This window comes from Schistocerca cancellata, chromosome 1 (assembly GCF_023864275.1).
Source record: "Schistocerca cancellata isolate TAMUIC-IGC-003103 chromosome 1, iqSchCanc2.1, whole genome shotgun sequence".
NCBI classification, from domain to species: Eukaryota; Metazoa; Arthropoda; class Insecta; order Orthoptera; family Acrididae; genus Schistocerca; species Schistocerca cancellata.
Window position 1 is genome coordinate 515,142,100 of NC_064626.1, and position 18,022 is coordinate 515,160,121.

At 44.3% G+C, this 18,022-nt stretch overlaps 1 protein-coding gene across 1 annotated transcript in view; it reads left to right on the forward strand.

Annotated features, from left to right (window-relative positions):
* LOC126178534 (erythroid differentiation-related factor 1) overlaps window positions 1-18,022 on the forward strand; it is a 217,413-nt gene that overhangs the window by 162,618 nt on the left and 36,773 nt on the right. The window contains exon 15 of the mRNA XM_049924539.1: window positions 7,753-7,899. Within this exon, the coding sequence (XP_049780496.1) occupies window positions 7,753-7,899 (147 nt within the window). The remainder of the gene's footprint in view (window positions 1-7,752; window positions 7,900-18,022) is intronic.

Here is an 18,022-nt window from a genome sequence, read left to right on the forward strand (position 1 = left end):
CGGCTTTCTTTTACTTCTCGCCACCCTGAGGCGTATAACACCCCATTTAGTTTGTGGGAACTTCAAAGCGCCCTGGCACAGTGCCCCGATACAGCCTCTGGGCCAGATGGCATCCACAATCAGATGGTCAAACACCTGTCCCCGGACTGTCAGCGGTGTGTTCTTGCCATCTTCAACTGCATATGGAGCGATGGTGTCTTTCCGTCGCAGTGGCAGGAGAGTACCGTCATTCCGGTGCTGAAGCCTGGTAAGGACCCGCTTAATGTGGATAGCTATCGGCCCATCAGCTTGACAAATACTCTGTGCAAGCTATTGGAATGTATGGTGAGTCGACGGCTGTGTTGGCTGCTCGAGTCTCGGGGTCTTCTGGCTCCGTGCCAGAGTGGCTTCCGTCAGGGCCGTTCCACCGCCGATGCTTTGGTCTTTCTTGAGTCTGCAATCCGCACTGCTTTTTCCAGGCGCCAACACCTCGTCTCCGTCTTTTTCGACCTCTCCAGAGCATATGACACTACGTGGCGGCACCATATTCTCGCCACGTTGCACGGGTGGGGTCTCCGGGGCTCTCTCCCCATTTTTATTCAGAATTTTTTATCTCTTCGGACATTCCGCGTTTTAATTGGCACATCCCATAGTTCGCTTCATATCCAGGAGAACGGCGTTCCACAGGGCTCTGTATTGAGCGTGCCCCTTTTCCTTGTGGCCATTAATGGCCTTGCAGCAGCAGTAGGGTCGTCTGTCTCACCCACGTTATATGCTGACGATTTCTGCATCTTTTTCAGCTCTTCCACTATGTAGGTTGCAGGGAGCCATACGCAAGGCGCAGGCGTGGGCCCTAGCCCATGGGTTTCAATTTTCTCCTGCGAAGACTTGTGTTATGCACTTTTGTCGGCGTCGAACTGTCCATCCCCACCCTGAGCTCTATCTTCAGAATGCCATGCTCCGGGTTGTTGACACTTACCGTTTTCTGGGATTGCTGTTCGATGCCCGGCTTACTTGGCTTCCACATATTCGTCAACTCAAGCGTCAGTGCTGGCAGCATCTGAATGCCATTCGCTGCCTCAGCAACACAACTTGGGGTGCAGATCGTAATACGCTGCTGCAGCTCTACAAAGCCCTTGTGCTGTCCCGGCTTGATTATGGGAGTGTAGCGTATGGCTCAGCGTCGCCCTCGGCGTTGCAACTGCTGGACCCCATTCACCACTGTGGGGTTCGACAGGTGACAGGAGCATTCCGCACCAGCCCTGTTAATAGCCTCCTTGCTGAGGCTGGGGTTCCTCCGCTTCGTATTCGGCGTCAACAATTGTTAGCCAACTATGCTGCCCACGTCCATTGTTCTCCCCGTCACCCTAACTACCGTCTCCTTTTCGCTAATGCGGCAGTCCGTACCCCACACCGGCGGCCTCGATCAGGCCATACCATTGGGATCCGTGTTCGGTCACTCCTTAGTGACCTCGAGTCTTTGCCTCTTCCATCTGCTTTTCAGGTCCACCCACATACACCACCTTGGTGTATTCGTCGGCCGCAGCTTCGGCTGGACCTCTCACAATGGCAAAAGGATTCAGTTCCTCCTGCAGTCTTGCGCCGCCAATTTCTTGCTCTCCTCGATGCATCCCGCGACTCGGAGGTTATCTATACAGATGGCTCGATGGTTGATGGCCGTGTGGGGTATGCTTACGCTCATGCGGACTATGTAGACCAGCGCTCCTTGCCGGACGGCTGTAGTGTTTACACCGCAGAGCTAACAGCCATTTTTCGTGCCCTTGAGCGGATTCGTACCAGCACTGGCGAGTCTTTTGTCATTTGCAGCGACTCTCTCAGTAGTCTCCAGGCTCTTGACCAGTGCTACCCACGCCATCCCATTGTTGTTGCCATCCAGGAGTCCGTTCATGCTCTTGCACAGTGTGGTCGTTCAGTGGTGTTCATATGGACCCCGGGACACGTTGGGATAGCGGGAAACGAACACGCCGACAAGTTAGCTAAAGAAGCCACCCGCAAACTGCCGTTGGAGATCGGCCTCCCAGCAACTGATCTCCGATCGGTGTTACGGCGTCGGGTCTTTGGGATGTGGGCAGACGAATGGCGCACTCTGTCTGTACCCAACAAGTTGCGGTGTGTGAAGGAGACCACGACCATGTGGGGTTCCTCCATGCGGGCCTCTCACAGGGATTCTGTTATTCTCTGTAGGCTCCGTATTGGTCACTCTTGGCTGACGCATGGTCATCTGCTGCGTCGAGAGGACCCCCCTCATTGTCGCTGTGGTGAAACCATGACGGTGGCCCATATATTGTTGGAATGTCCTCTTTTAACCGCCCTCAGGCGAACTTTTAACCTCCTGGGTGATTTATCATGTCTTTTAGCTGACGATGTCTCTATGGCATATCGTGTTTTAGGTTTTCTTCAAGCAAGTGGCTTTTATAGGTCCCTCTAATTTTATTGCGTCACCCTCTTTTGTGCTGTATCTTTTTTACTTTGTTTTGTGTTGTAATTCGACTCCACCCTAATCTTTTAGGCTGGAGGTTTTAACGTGTTGCACAGTGGCTGGCTCATCCTATTATTTTCGTGATCAGCCAGCCACAGCCCTCTGCTGTGCAGTTTTAATTCCTTCTGCCTTTGTTCTCTATGTTGTTTTTGTTGCTGTGCTCCATTTTCCGTGTTGTCTTACCATTGACCATGGGGTTTTTCTTCCCCCGGAATTATACTTTTAGTGCTTCGCCTGACTGGTGAATGGTTTCACTGTGCTGTGTGTGTTTATGAAACAAGGGACCGATGACCTCTGAAGTTTGGTCCCTTTAATCCTCAAACCAACCAACCTTAGAGTAGTACTTACTAAAGTGGTTTGCATACTGTTCTACTTTTCTTAATGTTAGTATCACTCTTTCCAATAACGTAAGGCAATCATGTGGCTTAATTCATATAATACCAATGAGGCTGATGTCAGAAATTTTTATTTTGATCACATCTTTTATATTGTATTCCAGAACCCATTTGCCAGTTTAATAATAGATGTTTTGTCAAGTGCAATTTGATGTTTGTAGTCCAGAGCATGTTCTGTTACTGCTGGTATCTCAGGTTACCACAGGTGGTAGTATGGGGACAAGTTTTGCATCTATGCACTGTGAGGATATTGTGTAGGTTTGGTGACTGGAGGAATACCACTGTGGGAGGGGAGAGGATGACATTCCTCAGTTCAAGGGTACAACAAGGGGTAGTCAGAGTCCTGGTGGAGGATGTGAGTCAGTTGCTCCAGTCCTGGTTGGTACTTAGTCCTTTGTGGGCAGACAGTGGGCATGTGGGAGGTGTAGGTGTTGGGAGATCAAGTCACAGGAGATCTGCTCCTGTACAAGGTTGGGAGGTAATTTTGTCTGTGAAACCCTCACTGAGACCGTTGGTATATTTGAGAGGTACTACTCATCACTACAGATGCAGTGACCACTATACGGAAGGGATTTCTCAGCATGAAATGGGTGGCAACTATTGAAGTAGAGGTATTGTTGGTGGTTGGTAGTTTGATATGGGCAGAGGTACTGATGTAGTCATTCTTGAGGTGTAGGTAAGCATTGAGGAAGATGACTTGTTGGGTTGAGGAAGACCAGGTGAAGCAAATGGGGGAGGTACTGAGGTTCTGGAGGAATGAGTGTAGGGTAGCTTTACCATTGGTCCAGATCATGAAGATGTCATCAATGAATCTGAACCAGATGATGCATTTGGCACTCTGTGTGATCTGATAGGATTTCTCTAGTTGGCCCAAAAATAGGTTGGCATAGTGTGGTGTCCTGTGGATGCTCCTTACTGTACCATGGATTTGTTGTAAAGTTGTTGTAAATAAGGAAAAGTAATTGTGGCTGGGCATATAGTTGGTCATGGTGAGCATGAAGGAGGCTGAAGATTTGGAGTCTGTCGGGCATTGGGGAAGCACTCAGTAGTGGCAAGGCCATGATCGTTTGGTATTTTAAGGTAGAGAGAGATGGATAGTGATGACCAGGACACTGAATGGTAAAGGAACAGGAAATGCAGCAGAATGGTGGAAATCATTGGTGTCTTTTTATGTAGGAGGGTAGGTTATGGGCAATAGGCTGAAGGTGTTGCTCCACAAGGGCAGGGATACTCTGGGCAGGGGGGGGCAGGAGGGTACAGTAACCGGACACAATGGGATGGCCTGGGTAGTCGGGATTATGGACTTTAGGGAGCATGTAGAAGGTAGGAATGCAGGGTGTGGTAGGGGTAAGGGGAGAGAAGGACTCTGGGGAGGGGTTCTGGGATGGGCCTAAGGATTTAAGGAGAGACTGGAGGTTGTGCTGGATTTCTGGAATGGGATCACTGTGGCAGGATTTGTTGGTGGATGAATCTGAAAGCTGGTGTAGACCATCCACCAGGTAATTCAGTCCAGACCACAGTGGTGCAGCTTTTGCCTGCAGCTAGGATTATAAGGTCAGGGTCAATTTTTATGTGGTAGCTTGTGGTTCTTTCTTTAGATCTAAGGATAGTTTCTATTTTGAGGGATCTGGGGAAAGGTAGTGAATGTTAACAGGAGGTGATTTAGAGTTAGTGGGGATGGATCATGGCTGGATAGAGGAATAAGTCAGGTAGGGTTCAGTATTGATTTTGGTTGAGTCTGATTGGTAGGGTGTGAAAAAGTGATCCCACTGTAGGGAGTGGGAGGAGGAGAAGGGGTATTTAGTAAGTTCTGCATGGTTGAATTTTGGAGTGGGGAAAGGATTGATACTTCTGTGCTACTAAGGCATTTGAAGGAAATGTTCATGACTGTGTTTTGGTTTAGGTTCTGGATTCTGTTTGATGGTGGGAGGGAGTTTCTGATGGTGTGGTAAATGTAGTATGTCTGCAAGGCAAGGCTGGTGACCATGAGGGTATGTGGGCAAGGTTAGGAGGCTCTTTCAGAGATGGTGGATATGGGATCCCATGACAGGAGTAGGTGGTGAACAGGTTGGAGTGTTTTTTGGGGTGCTGTTGTGCATGCTGTTGTATTTCCTGGAGGGCACGGGTTTCAGTGTGAGAGATGGAATGAAAAGAATTTGGGACTGTAGAGGAGGAGAATTTTATGGATGGAAAGGAAGTATTGCGAGGAGGTTTGGGTCTGATTTACATGGCTTTACATGACTATTTTGCTAAAGGCTGTGGAATTTTGGAATTAGAACAGACGGGGGTCACTGTGGAAGGATGGGTTACAGCCTGAGATGGGTAATTTGATGATCAGGCCATTTGGGCAGGCTGGGTTCTGGCAAGGAATAGAGAAAATTTCTGTATTGTCTCAGATGGAAGGAGCAGGGATCCGTAGTGGTGGATAAAAATAAGTAAAAATATGTAAACTGCATAAAAATACACATGAAGAACTTGTATAAATATGTAACATACACAAAATTATGTGGGAAAAATCACAAAGAAGACAGAGCCATGAAGTATGGGGAAAAACTGAAACTAGAAGTAGCAGGACTGATAGTGAAAGGCAAAACTGAACTGGCATCGCTGTGGAAACACAATGAGAGCAAAGAGAAAACAAATAAAAAGACAGTAATGGCGGTTGGAGGGCTCAAGGTGGATAAGGCTTAACAAGTTTGCGTGGCACAAGAAGGTATGTAAATGACATGCAAAAATATGCTAGAATGAGGGAGGAAGTATTCTCAATTTTTAGCTCTGGGATTAATTGTATTGGAGGGAATAATGTGAGACATGAAATGCTTTCTGCATCAACAATCCACGCAATTGCATAGCTGTGTGTTGTGCATGGATGAGACAGTAGATACAATGTATGCAGTTTGAAAGGCGACTGGTAAAACAGAGGACAGAAGAGAAACAAAAGGACAGAAATGGAGTAAAGTGACGTGTTAGAAGATAGTGACAAATGAAAACAGCACAGGGCCGTGAGTTGGATGAAAAGCCATTAGGGAAAACAGAACAATAGAAATTCCATGAAGGAATAATGATAATATGACAAAAAGAATATATTGCTATCACCATAAAGAGATGTTGAGGCCTCCCTCTGAAGTGTAAAACACACACACACACACACACACACACACACACACACACACTCACAAGCACAACTCGCACACATAATATCACTGCCTCTGGCCCACTTTGGCCAGACTACAGACTGTGACTGCACCTTAGGAGGCGGCACGGGTGATGAAGGGGAAGTATAGCAGGGTAAGGTTGGGGGAGGGTGTAGTGCTGCTTATGGCAGCATGGTGGGCCAGGGGTGAGATGCTAGGTGCAGTTGGAAGATTTGGGGTGGGAGGACAAGAGGAGCAGAAAAGTATAGAAGGGGAAGAAGACTAGTAGGTGCGGTGATGGAATAGTTGAAGGACAGGTACTATCAAGGGAAGAGACCAGGGAGATTCGTATTAAAAAGTAATTAGTGATGCTGTCTTGTGTCATATTATTTATACCTGTCAGTTTTTCTTTGTGTTGAAAAGTAGTTACTGGTTAAAGCAATTCAGACATCAGACAGTGTACACATTATATAATGAAGATATTTTCATCTACTTTAATATTGTCTAAGGATATATCGAAATATTCTTATGAAGATGTAAAGAGATGTTATTACTGCTTTTGTGACGTGTATAGCAGAGGGACTGAGGAAGTGACTATAGTTACAGTGCTCCAATATTTTAAACTTTGGTACAGGGAACAGCCAACATTCTTGACAGCTTCATGACATGCATCCAGTGATATTATTTCCATTCATCAAGAATTCCAGTCTTCATCTCAGCAGTAGTGATGGGACAGATTAATGTATCCAGAAAGAAATTTTCACTCTGCAGCAGAGTGTGAGCTGATATGAAACTTCCTGACAGATCAAACTGTGTGCCGGACCGAGACTCGAACTCAGGACCTTTGCCCTTTGTGCGCAAGTGCTCTACCAACTGAGCTACCCAAGTACAACTCAGGACCCATCCCCACAACTTCAGTTCTGCCAGTACCTCGTCTCCTACCTTCCAAACTTCACAGAAGCTCTCCTGCAAACCTAGCAGAACTAGCACTCCTGGAAGAAAGGATGTTGCAGAGACATGGCTTGCCACAGCCTGGGGAATGTTTCCAGAATGAAATTTTCGCTCTGTGGTGGAGTGTGTGCTGATATGAAACTTCCTGACAGATCAAAACTGTGTGCCGGACCGAAACTCAAACTCGGGACCTTTGCCTTTCGCGGGCAAGTGCTCTACCAACTAATCTACTATTCAGATGTATGTTTCATTTATGCACAGGTGTCATGAGATGGATGGACGCAGCACATCTGCAAGCCGGGACAACGATACTCATCATGCCACACTAACGGTATATGATACCGAAAGAGACAAACTGCTTTAACTCTCATTTTTCAGATTGCAATTTCTGCTTTATTTGGCCAGAGTGTTTTTTTCTGCAACAGCACATTATTTGCAAAATCTGTAGTAATGCTTTACCATGAAGAGCCATCAACAGACACTCTAAAAATGAATGAAATTTCAGTAGCGTTCTGGCGTGTATGTATGTGTGTGTGTGGGGGGGGGGGGGGTGTAGAGGGGAGGGTGTTTGTATCTACATGGATTCTACCATGAAAAAGGATTCGTCTGTCCTAAGGCTAGTGAAGTTTTCATTCATCTTTGTGTCCCTATTGATGTCTCAATGTTTCTACTATTCTGTAAGGTGTTACATTTGCTCCAAAGTTATTTATAGACTGCCATAACTTTCCATACCATGCAGTAACAGTTATGAATTTATAGTATTTATTAAAAAGGTTGATTTCCTTCTTTGTAGGCTATGAGCTACTACCAGAGAGCTATCCATGCACTTGGTAACGCAAAAAATAATCCAAGTATCTGGCACTCTGTTGTATGGGAGATGTCAACAACAGTATTTACAATGGCTTCTCTACTGCAGGACTACCCAGAGCTTGGTACAAAGGTATGAACTTATCTGCTTGTTACTGTGTGCATGTATTAGTCCAAGTGCTCATACATGGATATGGTTAAAATATATCCCCAGCTATGTACACATGAAATTAAAACATTTCTATGAGATTGTTCCATGTAAATCATTCGTTGAAACAAACAAAAAGAACAAGCAAAAAGGCAAATTAACATGTCATGACAACCTAAGAATATGAATAAACAGTTTTTTCAGAGAGGTGTAGGCATTAAATAGCAATTATAACAAGGGTTATATGCATGGTTGGAGGTGTGCATTTGAAAGAATGACAAATCACCAAATGTTTGAAAATGAAGTAATGAGAATCATTTATTTATCAGTTAACAACAATTTATTGCTTCATTCGAATTTGTGTCATTGGGACAATACGGTCTTTGAAAATTAAGGAAAGATAAAAAAAGGAGAGAAATGAAAGAATTTTGATCTGAACAGTTAACATTCATATAATGTCAGTCAGGAAAGGCCATTCTTTGAAAATCAGGAAAAGGTATTTGTTTTTTCGTGCTATAGTCAGGAAAGGCCGTTTGTAGAAAATCAGGAGGAAAGGCCATTTGTTTTTTTGTGCTATAGAGCCAAGTGCCTAAATTGTTTTCAAAATATGAGTTCACTTTTCTCAGTCCACAAATAGTAATTGGAAGGGAGCAGTACCAGTTACATGCAAGTAAAAGGAAATGTGTCAAGTTGCTATCAGGCACAATTAAAAGACACTTGCATGAAGCTTTCAGCCACAGCCTTAATCAGTAAAACCAAGACACACACTATTCACACACTCAAGCAGGCACATCTCATGCACACGTGACCGTGCATGACATGTGCCTGCTTGTGTGTGTGAATGGTGTGTGTCATCATTTTACTGATGAAGGCTGTGGCTGAAAGCTTTATGTAAGTGTCTTTTAATTATGCCACTCCATAACTTGACGTGTGTTGTTCTTTACAGTAAATAGCAACCTGTCTTTTCCTACATTGTTGATAATTGTACTTGGAGTTTCCATTGTTTGATTTTTATCAAGTAAAAGAAAATATCTTTATGTGAAACATTATCTATAGCACATACTAGTTCGTTGAATTTTGATGTCCAAAGGGCACCATTTTTTATTACCTTTGTTTTTGACATAACATTTTACCCACTGTCAACTAAACCATAAAAATGCACAAAGAAATTATAAAAAATGTTTACTTTCAAGAAGAACACGTGATAATACTGCAATAGACACACTTTTCAGCTTTTGCCTTGGGGGAACATTTTTTGTTCCCTTTTCCTTTCTTTGTTTCCCTTATCCTCTCGTTTCTCCGCTTCGGCGTTTGAGGTTCCTCTTTTTCATTTTCCTCACTGTGCACACCTGATGGCCGGCCCATGCATCTGACACATAACAGATGACTGGGTAACGTGTAATTCCCAGTCCCGGGTCAACAGACAGGGTTCGCACATACCCACTGGTACAGGCCAGGCTGCTACCTTTCCAATTTGCCGACTGGTCACTCTGTCAGGTGTTTGGGAGGTGTGAACAATCACCTAAGGCAGGTGCACCCCCTTGTGAAGGGAGCACCCAGTTGGAAAGGAGTACCATCAGAGACGCTGGCAATCATGGGGGATTTTCTCACAATGAGCCAATCGTCTTCACAATCAATGTCTACGAAACGAAAACAGAATGAATCTAACGATTCAAAGACCCTTCCAGCTGAATCCTGGTTCCTTGTGGTTTCACGTACAAAAAGACAGTCAGTCCTTCGCAACATTAAATCCGTTTATTATTCAGAAAGGTGTTGATGCAATTAACAGCTCTATGAAATCCTGCTTTCATTTACGGAATCGCACTTTGCTTCTGGAGACTACTTCTGATTCTCAAGCACAACAACTGTTTGCCATGCCCTGCTTCTCCACAGCTTTACTGTTCGTGTCGAGGCACATAGAACTCTGAATTCTTCATATTATGATATTTACACTAGGCTGCTTGACAGTCTGTCCTAGGCCGCAATCCAATCATACCTCTCTGACCAGTGTGTCATTGCTGTCCATCAGGTAATGAAGAAGGTAGATTTCCTCCTTAGTGCCCACCTGCACTCTTTTTCTCACCTTTGATAGAGTGGTGCTTCTGTCCAAGATCAAAGCAGACGATGAAGTTATCACAATCCGACCGTACATTCCAAACCTGATGTGTTGCTAACATTGTCATCATTTCAATCACACTAGAACGTCTTGTCGACACACAGCCAAATGTGTAACCTGTGGTAGGGATGTGCATGAGGACGATTGTCCACCTCCTTCTCCCCGCTGTATCAACTACAGTGGTGGCCATGCCGCTGCCTCTTGGGATGTCCCATGTATCTTGATGAGCAGGCTGTCCAGGAGATCCTGGTAAAGGAAAAAGTGCCTTACCCAATTGCTCGCAAGTTATTGGCTAGTTGAAAACCATGCCCTCTTCCGTCTGGCACTTAGAGTTCTGTTCTTGTTATCTCTCGCTACATGAAGGACATGGACACACAGACATGCAACCTCAAATTCAGCTCAGAGGTTGTGAAATCGCCTAGTGTCAAGGTAGCATCACCATCACCTCGTCCAGCTGTGCAACAAGCCATCAAACTCTCACCTCAAGGGGCGATGCCACCAGCTATACAACCAGTAGGCCAGAAAGGACAGAAGGAATACTCCCATGACCACTTCCTATGACCCTCCAGCCAAACAACGCCTGAGTCTTCCTCTGCTAACTAGAAAGGCTCGAAGTCCAACAAAGGCAAACGATCTTCTCCATATCCAACTCAAAGCTCGTCTTTGACGGTGTTGCCTTGCTGGCCACCGTGTCGCTAGTGCGCGCCGCCAACCGTTGCTCTGTGTTGGACTCCACAGATCGACAGCACAAGCAAGCCAATGTTTCTGTTGACCTCATTGAGCAGAATCCTCTAGCTTCTGTGCCCTGTAACAGCAACTCTTCGCAGGCTGTCACTTGGCAACCGCTGAGGTGACACCCCTTCATTTCTGCCTCATCGTGACTCTCCTCCAATGAAACGTACATGACCGTCAGTCCCACAAACAGGATTTACAGGTGCTTTTAGCATTGCAGCGTCCCCTTGTACTCTGCCTTCAGGAAACAAAATTACATCTTCACAACCACGTTGAGCTTTCACATTTCTTCTTAGTTCGTTTTGACCTTCCCCCTGAGATTGGCATTCCATCTCATGGGGGCGTCATGCTGCTCATAATGGTTGATGTACAAAGTCAACCCATCTCCCTGACTACCTGGCTTCAGGCTGTTGCAGTTTGCCTTTTCCTTCCTCACCAGACTTTTTCCCTCTGTACCTTTTATGTCTGTCCATCATTTGGTGTGACCAGGGCAGACTTCCTTCAGCTTATTCGGCAGCTACCTCCCCCATTTCTGCTGCTCTGCTCTCTTAGCTGATATTCTTAATCAACTCAACCTCTTCTGCCTTAACACTGGATCACCCACATTCCTTTCCGACTTCTCGCACACCTATTCCCATTTGGACCTATCCTTCTCCACTGCCCAGATTGCCCATCGTCTTGAGTGGTCCGTTCTTTCTGACACGTACTCGAGTGACCTTTTCCCATGTGCTATCCATTTTCTGACTCCTACCCCACCTGCGTGCACAGCCAAATGGCAGCATACTAAGGCTGACACAGCTTTACTTGTCCCTGGCGACCTTGGAAGAACTAGATTTCTCCAGTTGTGACGACCAGGTGGAATATCTCACAAACGTTATCCTCACTGCTGCAGAATGTTCCATTCCTTATACTTCCTCTTTACCACACCACTCTCCATGATTTTAACCGTCATCCTATGATGGCAAACTGCATTCATTAATGACAGGTGGCTGCAAAGTGTCGTTGTGTTCTTCAAGATAGCAAAAAATCTAGTTGGACTCCATTCACTAGTTCTTTTTAACAGTTCCACCCCTTCCTCTGTTGTGTGGGCCGATCTCTGACGGTTCTCTGGGACCAAGATCCATTCACCAATTTCCGGCTTGACAGTAGCAGACAATGTCATCGTGGACCCTATTGCTATCCCCAGTGCCTTAGGCCACCATTGTTGTGGAAATTTCGAGCTCTTCCCACTATCACACTGCCTTCCTTCGCTGGAAACAAGTGGGTGGAGGAGGCTAGGGTGATACTCTCCTCTTCTCAGAATCGTGAGTGCTACTAAGAGGGAACTAGATCATGCTCTCAGTTCACCCCGATCCTCCGCCCCAGGGCCAGACGCTGTCCACATTCAGATGTTGCAGCACCTATCTCTTTAGGGCAACAACTTTCTGCTTAATATGTACAATCATCTGGGCAGAGGGTTTTCCTGTTGCACTAAAGTATGGGCGGTGTGCAGCACACACAGACATTGAGGGGCACTGAGAGAGTCAGAGAAGATGACGCAAGTGAAAAGTCTGTGTTGCCGGATGTACTCCATGACCTGATACTGGATCAAGAACTCATCTATAAATACTGAGCAGTGTGCCGGAAGCCGATATCGAAAAATGTTGGCGCTAATGACGAAGGCACACCCGAAACCACGATCAGTCTGAGAACCATCAGTGTACACAAATGCACTATTGTGAAGTTCCATGTGAAGGTCGTCAAACTGAATGTGACAGAGCGAGGCTGGAGTAGTGTCCTTACAAAGTGAATCAAGGCCAAGGTTAACACAGGCTATGTCACAAAGCCAAGGTGATGAAGAGTTCACACCCAACACGAAAGCTGGTGGAGGGTGGTTTGATCTGCACCCCAAGAAGTACCAGTGACGACGCATAGGATATTGAGGAACCGCATACAGTGGGCTGCTAGATAAGATACATGGGAGGAACAAGAGAGTTTTCTATCGAGCATGCACCCCAGGAATTTTGTAGTTTCAACAAACAGAAGAGCAACAGGCCCAAGATGTAAAGATGGTGGGAGAAACCAATTTCACCGCCAAAACTTCATACAGACGGTTTTACCAGTGGAAAAATGAAAGCCACTGTCAATGCTCCAGGAGTAAAGATGATCAAGACATCATTAAAGACGCCGCTCAGTGAGACAGGTCCATGGAGAACTGCAACAGATGGCAAAATCATCAACGAAAAGGGAGCCAGAGACGCCTGGTAGGAGACAGGCCATTATAGGGTTAATGGTGATAAAAAAGAGGATGACACTCAGGACGGAACTCTGAGGCACACTGGTTTCCTGGATAAAGGTGTCCGACAAGGCAGAACCCACACGCACCTTGAAAACTCAGTCTTTTAAAAATTCCTGAACAAAACAGAGAAGGCGGCCACGGAAGCCAAACTTTTAAAAAGTACGGAGGATACCAGTTCTCCAGCCACTGTGATGTTTATGTGGATTTCTGGTCATGTCGGTCTGCCAGTAAACTGAACTGCTGACGCTGCTGCCAAGGCTGCAGTCCTCTTACCTCAGCCCACTAGTTCCTATATTGCCTCCAGTGGTCTCTGTGTTAGCGTCTCTTGCCCATTTTTTAACCATTTACGTTCCAGCTTCGGTTTGCCACCTGAGTTATCGGCCGTTTTAGAAAATTATGAGCGGGCTGTCGACCATGTTTTACTTTTTATCTGCCAAAGCAATATTGTGCAGGCCATTTAACTTTTAGGTTTGGACATCTGCTTCTGTATTAGCCCTTTCTACATGTCTCTGTTTTTAGCTGTCTTCTCTTACGTCAGTTGGGACTAACATATAGTCATTTTTTAACTCCTCTCTGTGTTCGTGTTCTGTAGTTTTGACCTGGGCGTGAATGACCCCAGTTGTTTTTGCGCCGTTAAATAAAACAAACAAAGAAAGGGAGTGGGGATTATTGTGAGGGATGGTGTGAAAGAAAAGGTACAGAGGATAAGCAATGGGATTATGAAGGGGTACAGAGGATGAGTGACAGGATAATGAAGATCAGAATAATGACAAAGGGAAGAAGTATGGAGGTGGTTCAGGTGTATGCCCCACAAGTGGGCTGTGCATCTCAAGAGGTGGAGGACTTTGAGGAAGAACAACAAAAGCAGTTGACTGGACAAAGTATAATAGTCATGGGAGACTTAAATGCATACGAAGGGAGAGAAAAACAAAGGAATGAAAATGTACTGCGAGGAGACGGGTGGGAAAGTAGAAGTGAAGGAGGAAATAGATTGCTGCAGTTCTGTAAGAGAAATGGTTTAATGATAGGTAACCCATGGTTGCGGAAGAAAGAGAGCCATAGAGTAATGTAATACAGCAGGAATCTAGTGCAGAAGCATTGGATAGTGACTACTGGCTACTGGTGATGGCATGAGGTTCATGAAAGAATGGAAGAAGGCAGAGTACCAAGAAAGAAGGGTTAGAGTATATAAACTGCAGGAGAAGGAATGCAAGGAAGAATGCCAGGAGATTACACGGTAAAGGTTACCAAGGGATGAACTAGAAACACTAGAAGAGGAATGGGAACAATTTAAAAGTGCTATGGTAGAAGCTGCAGTAGCTGCATGTGAAATTACAAATGGTAGAAAATGGGGGAAGGAGACACCACAGTGGATTAGAAGAGTCAAGGAATTAGTGGGAAGGATGAACAGGGCCTTCAGACTGTGGTTCCGAGAAAGGACTGAATTAGCAAGAGAGGAGTAAAATAAAAGAAGAAAGAGGCAAATGACACAGTGGCTGATGAGAGAAGAAAGTGGATGAAAGAATGGACGAAGATGATGGAGGAAGATAGAGAATAGTTTTGAGAGTGGATGCAACAATAATAGATAGTGATGGGAATGAGATTAACATCAAAGATACACTGAAGATAGTGTGGAAGAAGTACTTTGAGCATTTGCTAAATCGGAAATCCAAAAAAGGGTCGAGAACAAATTGAGAGAGAAACAGCACAGCTTCAGACCAGGGAGGTCAACTGTTGGCCTCATATTTGCAGATAAGGTAACTCCAGCAGCACCATTGTGAAATCTGAGTTGTGTGAAAGTTGGAATTGAAAGGACAAATTGGTTCCAGCAAACAAATGGTGGGAAACAGGGCAGTGTGTTGTCATCTCTCTCCTCTTCCTTGTTGCCTTGGATGAGATGATGACTAAGGTGGCAGAAAAAACTGGAGAAGACGAAATGAAAGCAAGTAGTGTTCATGGAAGGCTTGATGTTCTGGAGAAACAGGGAGGAGGAGATTCAGGAACAGCTAGATTCTTGGGAAGTATCTGTGAGACAGTCTGAAGTGAAATTTAATGCAAACAAATGTGAGATCCTGGTTACAGCTAGATAGAAAGGTAGACCTACTAGCGGAATAAGGGTTGGAAGTGAGCAACTAAAGAAGGTGGAGAGTGATAAGTACTTTTGGAAGTATGATAGAGGAAGAGGCAGACAGGCAGAAGCATTCCTGTGAAGTGTTAGAACACTGGTTTGAAATAAAGATGTTCCACAAAAAAACCAAAGATGTGATTTATAGAAGTAACTACGACCCAATACTGATCTATGCGTCTGAAACATGGATTATGAAGAAAAGAGATGTAAAAAGATTTCAGACATGTGAAATGGAGTTCTACAGAAGTGGGATAGGAGAAACGAAGAGAGATAGGATGAAGAATGAAAAGGTAAGGGAAATATTGAAAGAGGAACCATCACAGAGAAAGGTAGAAACATGGAGACCAACATGTTATGGGCACTTAAAGAGAATGGAAAATAAGAGGATTCCCAAGACAATACATGAAATGGAGATGCAGAGGAAATGACCAAGAGGAAGACCAAAGCATAGACAGCTGAAAGGTGTGGAGGTCGGGACCAGAGTGAACACAGAAAGATGGTGGAAAAATAGAACTAGATGGCAAGGTTTGTGTTCCAAACAGATTCAGCCTGGAGTTCAAGATGACGATGACGATGACGACGACGACGACGACGATGATGATGATGATTAATTTTACATAAGGTTATTATGCAATTTCTTTGTTTCCCTTTTCCTAGCATGCATTAGGCACTCCTGTCTTGACCTTGGCCAAGCAACAGAGAAAAATCAGTATCTTGCTTGCCACACTAGACTTGCCAGTAAGTGCTTGCTTCCCCACAAGCCGCGCAATGCAACTCTCAAGAATTCTCAAGAAGATTGATTTTGATCTTTTGTGAGCAACTCAAGTCACTGAAGTTGATACAATTTTTGGACAGGCTGTGTTGCTCAGTCAGTAGTGCTCGAGACTGGTAACAATTGGGTCACTGGTTTGAGCCTTATTTCAATCCTCTTTTTTTTTTTTTTTTTGTTCAAATACACACACAGTTAGGACATGAAATTAATGAAATATATGCTAATTAACACATATCTAATAGTAATTTTTGTGGAAAAATGCTTGTCATCCTGTTTCTAATTAGATATCCCACAGTCTATAGTGTCAATCAGTGCACTGTAACTCTTTAAAAATATAACAAGTAAAAGCAGCTATCATCTTCTAATAGTAAAATGCATGCTGTAAAGTTTGCAAACTCACATAGATAACAAGTATTATTAACTCTCTCCCTGTGGAGATACTCCACTATTGTATTTCCCCTCAGTTCTCATGCATTTTTCATAAAGAATGATAATTAGATATGTGTCAATTAGCGTATATTTGACTATTTTTGTCTTTAAACTAGCTGAGAAATCTGGCATTGCCTGGATATTTGTTTATAGCTGTATCCAAGACTTCATATGTGTGGAATTTATTGTTCCCAGAATGAAATTTTCACTCTACAGCGAAGTGTGCGCAGATAGGAAACTTCCTGGCAGATTAAAACTGTGTGCCGGACCAAGACCTGAACTCAGGACCTTTGCCTTTCACGGGCAAGTGCTTTACCAACTGAGCAACCCAAGCATGACTCACGACCCGTCCTCACAGCTTTAATTCTGCCAGTACCTCATCTCCTACCATCCAAACTTCGCAGAAGCTCTCCTGCATACCTTGCAGAACTAGTGCTCCTGGAAGAAAGTATATTGCGGAGACATGGCTTAGCCACAGCCTAGGAGATTTATAAAGCTTCTTTTTATACAATGTTTGAAGTAGTGTGATTGGCGACATGAACGAAGAGCTTGTTTACTTCACTTACACAGGAAAGAGCTGTGTAGAGATGGTTGTAGGAAAAGCAATTGACATTAAGGTCCACATCTGCAACATGCAGTGTCTTTCCTTGTGCTTAGTTTACGGTCATGGCATAAGCTCACCAGAAATAATACACATTTAAAGCGAAATGGTAATTTGTTAGGAATACGCGGGATTCAGGGTATAAAAACTCGCTCAATTGCGCCACTTCCTGTCAGAATTTCTGCTTCTATGATGATTGTTGGAGGGAAGTAATTTTAAACCTATGTGAGTGAAGGGTTCTGAGGAGTGAAATTATATATGAAGCTTTCAATCAGAGTTTGCTTTTGGAAGGAATTTCCAAAGAGCCACTTAAAACCTAATTTTCTCTGAATGCAGAAAGTGTAAGGAGCAAAGCAATGTCTTTAAGCTCTTAATACACAAGCAAAACCAATAAATCTGTATACTCTAGCCAAGTAAATTCAGTGTTAGTTTTATTAGTAAAGATAAGATTGAATTCTGTCACTGACAAAAACTTCTGAAAATACATCTGTTATAACCCAAGAACACTGTATTTCACTGCTCAAGCAGTACACACAACAAGGTACAATACAAGAGTGGCCAGCGGAGCCTTGCGCTCTGGAATATACGGACACTAGTTCCAGACTGCGCATGCAACTGCTGCCATTTTAGCGGGCCAGGTAGCCTCTAGTGGATGAATCAGCCACACACTTCATGTGAACAGTGAAGTGGTGTACACACAAAACTGGTAATTACAGCAATGTCTGTCACTGAGGATTTTTATTTTTTAGAAAGACAGCAACATCTATTGGTTCTTTGGTGTGCTACAAAGCTGAAAGTGCCATCTGTTGGTCCTAAGATGTGCTATGCTGTGATTATTAAATGTTCGAACTACTAAGTTGAACAGGTGATCTTAGATAAAACTTTAAATTATATCTTTTTCCCCATATTCCAATTTTGATTAAATAAAATCCTGTATGTTACCACAAGCTACACTCAAGTTACCTGTGAAAACCCCATGGAAATTTGTCATGTAGCTTTTAGATAAGTGTGTTCAACCACACAGACATAACACAGATCTAACTTTAGTGAAT